This window comes from Manduca sexta, unplaced genomic scaffold (assembly GCF_014839805.1).
Source record: "Manduca sexta isolate Smith_Timp_Sample1 unplaced genomic scaffold, JHU_Msex_v1.0 HiC_scaffold_3699, whole genome shotgun sequence".
Taxonomy (NCBI): domain Eukaryota; kingdom Metazoa; phylum Arthropoda; class Insecta; order Lepidoptera; family Sphingidae; genus Manduca; species Manduca sexta.
Window position 1 is genome coordinate 1 of NW_023594795.1, and position 5,735 is coordinate 5,735.

The 5,735-nt window shown below is 59.0% G+C and overlaps 2 protein-coding genes across 2 annotated transcripts; both read left to right on the forward strand.

Annotated features, from left to right (window-relative positions):
• The first annotated feature begins 266 nt into the window (after window positions 1-266).
• On the forward strand, window positions 267-2,757 carry LOC119193174 (translation initiation factor IF-2-like). Its single transcript, XM_037446823.1, has 3 exons — window positions 267-382; window positions 1,896-2,332; window positions 2,450-2,757. Exons 1-3 carry the CDS (start codon window positions 267-269, stop codon window positions 2,755-2,757), a joined length of 861 nt encoding a protein of 286 aa, XP_037302720.1.
• Window positions 2,758-2,998: 241 nt separating this feature from the next.
• LOC119193173 lies at window positions 2,999-3,685 on the forward strand. The gene has a single exon (XM_037446822.1). It carries the CDS (start codon window positions 2,999-3,001, stop codon window positions 3,683-3,685), a length of 687 nt encoding a protein of 228 aa, XP_037302719.1.
• Window positions 3,686-5,735: the final 2,050 nt, after the last annotated feature.

Here is a 5,735-nt window from a genome sequence, read left to right on the forward strand (position 1 = left end):
GCAATTTGAGTAAATATTGATAGTTTATAGTTATTACACAAAATCTGAAATTACTTTATATATGAAGAATGGTACATATGAAAATTATTTTACAAATTTAATAGCTACTAGACGTCAGTAATTATTATTGGCAGACACTTAATTGAAAAATTTTAATAAAATCAAATTTTGAAAATTTTAACTAAATTAATAATAAAGATGTGACGTCACGCACATGTGCGCTTTTCGACCGTTTTTCCGACAAAATTATGACTTAACTCACTAAAATGTCCATATGCCACGAAGATACTGGTGGTAGACTGCTGGTTGAGGTGTCCCCGGAATCGTCCGTCTTCGGCGGAGCAGGAGCACCCCAGACAGGGGATAGGCCTCTCCCCGTCGAGTAATGCCTCCTGATGGGCTCGGCAGTTATTAACTTATCGGCTGTAGGGGGACTAATCGGGTCCTCCCAGCCGAAGTATGCGAGATAGGAGGGAGTTTTTGGTGCCTCCGGATTCGGGGAGAGTTAGCGCTTCTAGGAGTATCAGAATATTGAGTTCGAATTGGAACTAAGAGTCAGGGTGGGTCGACAAAGTTAAAGTTTGTTTCACTGTACGAGTGTCTTTGTTAAGGCCCCACCGCACAGAAGCACTTCGAAAATGTGGGTCACAGCGATGAATCGGCACTTTCACTCACTTTTCCACTAGGTGCAATTTTTGCCAAAACACGTTTTTGTTTCTAAAAATTCGGTTTTTGGTCCGATTTTCACAGTTTTTTCACTGTAGGGAAGCCCGTCACTGCGCGCAACTTTTGGTGTATCGAACATGTATTTAGTGATTCTATGTCCGAAGTTAGCGATTTTTGATCGAGGAGCGTCGCGGTTTCGCTGCTTATCGATTCCGCGCGCGCTGCGACTGGTTAGGTTAGGTTGGTTAGGTTAGGTTAGGTTAGGTTAGGTTGGGGTGCTAGGTCAGGAAACCTCCTCGTGGTGCACCCTGGGCAACGGCGCGTCGATCAGACCGATCAGGCTGATCTGCGCGCTGGCTAATATCCTGACAACCGAGGTGGTTGGCGGTCGTCGCCTCTTGTGGCGGCTGTCGTCTCGTAGTATGAAGTGATTGGCCCAACTTGGGCGGCTCCCGGTTCTGTCCCGGGGGTGTCGACGGGCTCGGTGTGCGCTCATCCCGCCCCGAGCAGGCAGTGGGGGATTCTCTCCCATTGTCGCCGTCGCAGATCGTAATCTGGTGTGGAGGTCTGTGGATATGTCTCGCGCTCCCACTGGACCGAGGGTCTTGGCTTAACCGCCTGGACCGCGAGGAAGAAAACCTCTATAAAAAATCACCCCGAATCCCAAGCGGCGGCGCACCGCGAGGGGATGCATGGCCGATGGGCAGTTCGGTCTCGAGTGCGACCCCGCCAGAGTACCGGCCGACACTCTGTGCGGGTTACGCTAGGCTTACCCAGGTACAGGGGGCACTGCCTGGGCGGACCACCATTTCCCCCATACTCGTGGGACTCAAAATGGAATCCATCAATTTTAAAAACCCCAAATATTTTGACGCGTTTGCCTACCCGGTTCCGACTGGAGAGGGAGGTCGGAGGGCGCAAGCCCAACGACGGTGATGAGGTGGAGAAGAGCATGGGCGACAGGCTCATGGTAGTGGAGGCCGGAACATCATCTAGGCCGAAGAATTGAAATGGACTCGAGTCAAGCCTGAGTGTCTCCTCTGTCCGGAGCAGAAGGCTCTGGAGGAGACACCCCAGTCCATAGACAACTGCTCGCTTCTATCGGAGTGACACGGACGAGCCGCCACCCAAGGCGCCAACAACTGACGGTCGAGGGAGAGGGCGTTCCACGCCCGCTCCCACGACTGGAAAATACGTCGGGATAAAGAAGGCCCAACAAGAACGGACAGGCTGAAGAGGGAAGAGGCGCGAAAGAGGGCCGAAGAGGAGCTGGAGGAGCGGCTGCGTTACGTGAAGTCGCCGCTCCCTCCCAGAACCGACACGGACGATGACCTACCCGTCCTTAAGGAGGACCTGATTCAGTGCGGGCAAATTGTGCGGGCAATTGTGAGAAAGTCCGGAAATCTAAAGGGCACGTCACAAAAGGCGCTCAACCGGGTAATTAATCTTATCACTCGGTACGTACAGCAACCAGAGTCGGCCGCCATTGCCCGTCTGGAAGAGGAGAGAAAGAAGTGGCGCGAAAACAGCGAGCGCCTGGAGGAGAGCGTAAAGCGGCTAGAAGAGGAAAACCTCCCTCCGCCGTCGGCTCGAGGACCTGGAAGCGTCAAACAACTCCAGGACCACCACGGAGGAGATGCTGGCCATGGTGGAGGCAAGGGTGCAGGCCCGACTAGAGTCCGCACTGATGGGGCCAGCTCAGAGACCACCTCTCGCACATGAAGCGAAGAGAAAATCCACCCCCGGGGATATACAACTCCCCGTGACAGGGGACTGGTGGGAGGCCCGCAGCCCAAGACCAAGAAGGAGAAAGGGAAAGGCAAGGGTAAGAAAACAGCCTCCGCTCACCCAACCCCCGCTCCCGTGGCCGGACCATCCAGCGCGCCGCTGCAAGACATCGCTGGGCCCTCCACGGCGGCGGCTGGCAGCCCAGCACAGCCTGCCACCAAGAGAAAGCAGGCGAAGACCGCTCCAAATAACAAAACAGCGTCGGGCCCCAAGCCCCAAAAGGGCGTTAAGAAGACGGCACCGCCCTCCGGAACCCCGCCCATTGCCGCCAGCTCCGGCCTCAATGGAGGCACCGTGGACTGAGGTCGTAAACCGGAAAAGAACAAGACCAGCGCGACTAGAACCCCGGCGCCGCGGCAACCGGCAAAACGCCCCGAGCCGAAGCTCCGGCCGCCGAAGTCAGCCGCAGTCACCATCTCGCTGACACCTGCGGCCATTGAGAAAGGCCTTACCTACGCTGGGTGCTAACAAACGCCCAACAGCGAGTGGACCTTAGTGGCCTCAATATAGACAGGCTCAAGCCGAAATACGCGGCAACGGGGCCATGCTTTACGAGGTCCCAGGAGCCGAATCGGAACAGAAGGCCGATGCCCCAGCCGCCAGGCTGAGGGAATGTTTCGCGACCGAGGACGTCATCGTGTCCCGGCCTACAAAGTGCTCGGAGCTGCGTATCTCGGGGCTGGACTTCGCGGCCACCTCAGAGACGGTCCAGGCGGCCTCCTGCAATGCCGGAGAGTGCGCTGCGGAGTCAATTAAAGTGGGGCAGATTCGACCAGACAGGTCGGGCATGGGAGCCGTCTGGGCCAAAGTGCCCACTAGGGCGGCGAAGAAAATAAAGGGGGCCCGCGTGAAAATAGGAGTGGTCGTAGCCAGGGTGACCGTGCTCGAGGCGCGCCCTATGCGGTGTTACCGCTGCCTCGAGCAGGGTCACGTTAGGAACGTGTGCGACTGCCCCACAGACCGCAGCGGACTATGCTATCGCTGCGGAAAGCCGGGACACAAGGCCCGGGAGTGCCAAGAGACGCCGAACTGCACCCTGTGTGCCGCTAATGGCAAACCTGCCGGGCATCGAATTGGGAAGGCGTGTTCTGCCTCCTCCTCCCGCAAATCACGGCGTCGCCCACGTAGGAGACCGCCTGCCGCTGAGGTTCTGTCCCAGCCGCAGGCGGCGAGCCCACCGCAACAAGTGCAGTTGGCCGAGATGGATGTTGAGGAGATCGTCCATCAATAATGGACCTAAGTTTCCTCCAGGCGAACATCAACCACTGCGCCCGCGCCCAGGACCTGTTGTCCCAAAGCCTGGCGCAGTGGTCGGTGCAAGTGGCCGTGGTCGCCGAACCGTATTTTGTCCCGCCCAGAGATAACTGGGTAGGAGACATCGACGGGTCGGTGGCCATCATCACCCAGGGTGCCGCTGGCTCCCCGCCCTTCGCAAAAGTCGAGAAGGGCCAGGGATGCGTCGCGGCTCTGTTGGGGAATTGTGGATAGTAGGAGTTTATTTCTCCCCAACAGACCCCTAGCCGAGTTCGAATCTTTTCTCGTTCGGTTGGGGCCCTGGTTGAGCAGGGCCAACCTCGCCCGACGATCGTCGCCGGTGACTTCAACGCGAAATCCGCGGTCTGGGTTCGCCGGCGACCGACGCTCGCGGTGAGGTCCTGGAGGAATGGGCGATCTCCGTCGGCCTGGCCGTTCTGAACAGGGGGTCGGTGGACACGTGCGTGCGGCACAACGGCGGGTCAATTGTTGATTTGTCGTTTGGGTGCCCCGTCGTCGCACGTCGTGTCCGTGGCTGGAGGGTCCTCGTGGACGCGGAGACACTATCGGATCATCGATACATAAGGTTCGATGTCGCCGCGCCCACGAGCCAACGTAACCAGCCCAGTGGTGGACCGAGTGCCCCTGGTCAGGACGGCCCGCGGTGGGCGGTCAAGGCGCCTCGACAAGGAGGCCCTAGAGCTGGCTGCCTGGCAGTCTCGTGGCTCCCCGAGCCGGAGGGTCCGGTGAGGGTCGAGCAGGAGGCGGAGTGGTTCGGGGTGGCAATGTCGGACGTTTGCGACGCCGCCATGCCCCGGGCGCTCCGTCGTCCTCCGCGGCGGAGGTGTACTGGTGGTCGGCGGAGTTAGCGCAGTTGCGCGCGTCTTGCGCGGCTGCGCGCCGCCGATACGCCAGGCATCGCCGCCGCCGTATTCGCGCACGAGACCATGAAGACCGGGGAGCGGTAGCTCACGGCCTCATAAAGAGGCGAAGAGAGCGCTGCGGGTGGCCATTCACAGCCAGTCGCGGCACGCAGGAGTTTTGGAGACTCTCGACGGGGACCCGTGGGGCGCCCCTACAAACTAGTGATGAATAAGCTTCGTCCAGCGGCGCCCCGCTGTCGCAGAGTCTCCAGCCAGAACTACTGGCCAACGTTGTCGCGGCCTTGTTCCCGGCCACCGAGGATACCATTTCCTCCATCGATGGCGCCACCGGAAGTGGCGTCATCGTCGTTTTCGGCAAGGATATTCCAGAGGTTTCGCCCGCGGAAATGCGGGCGGCAGTGTTTCGGCTGCGGGGTAAAAACACCGCCCCGGGTCTCGACGGCATCCCCGGAAAGCCTGGGTGTTAGCCCTCGAGTACCTGGGGCCGCGGCTCCGTAGCCTATTCTCCGCCTGTATGGTGCAGGGCGTCTTCCCGGCGCGGTGGAAGACCGGGAAGCTCGTCCTGCTGAAGAAAGAGGGGAGACCCGCAGAGTCGCCGTCGGCCTACCGGCCCATCGTGCTGCTCGACGAGGTCGCCAAACTTTTGAGCGCATTTTACACGCGCGCCTCGTCGAGCACCTCGAGAGGGTCGGTCCCAACTTGGCCGACAATCAGTTTGGATTTAGGAGTGGACGCTCAACTGTCCACGCGATTCTGCGGGTCAAGTCGCAGGCGGAGGAAGCAGTGGCCAGGGAAAGGTTGTTATTGCGGTCTCGTTGGACATATCCAACGCTTTTAATTCGCCCCCCGGCCATGCATCAATGAAGCACTGCGGTACCACGTGGTGCCGCCCTATCTCAGGCGTTGGTGCGCGCGTACTCCCTCCGGACAGGTACGTGGTGTATCCGGCGCCGACGGGTGGCACCGAAGAGCGATGTCGTGCGGTGTCCCACAGGGGTCGGTTCTAGCCCCCTCTTGTGAACATCGGGTACGACTGGGTGCTCCGTGGTGCCAATCTCTGGGGCGTCGACGTGACGTGTTATGCGGATGACACGTTGGTCACGGCGACGTCTAAGACCTTCCAGGACGCCGCGATCCTGGCGG

Bases quoted from the DNA above. Each gene is read 5' to 3' on its own strand.
- LOC119193173 (XM_037446822.1), top strand. From the start codon at position 2,999: ATGCTTTACGAGGTCCCAGGAGCCGAATCGGAACAGAAGGCCGATGCC.
- LOC119193174 (XM_037446823.1), top strand. From the start codon at position 267: ATGTCCATATGCCACGAAGATACTGGTGGTAGACTGCTGGTTGAGGTG. The intron at 383-1,895 runs GTAATGCCTCCT...AAGAACGGACAG, and splicing joins GATAGGCCTCTCCCCGTCGA to GCTGAAGAGGGAAGAGGCGC. The intron at 2,333-2,449 runs GCCCGACTAGAG...GACTGGTGGGAG, and splicing joins TGGTGGAGGCAAGGGTGCAG to GCCCGCAGCCCAAGACCAAG.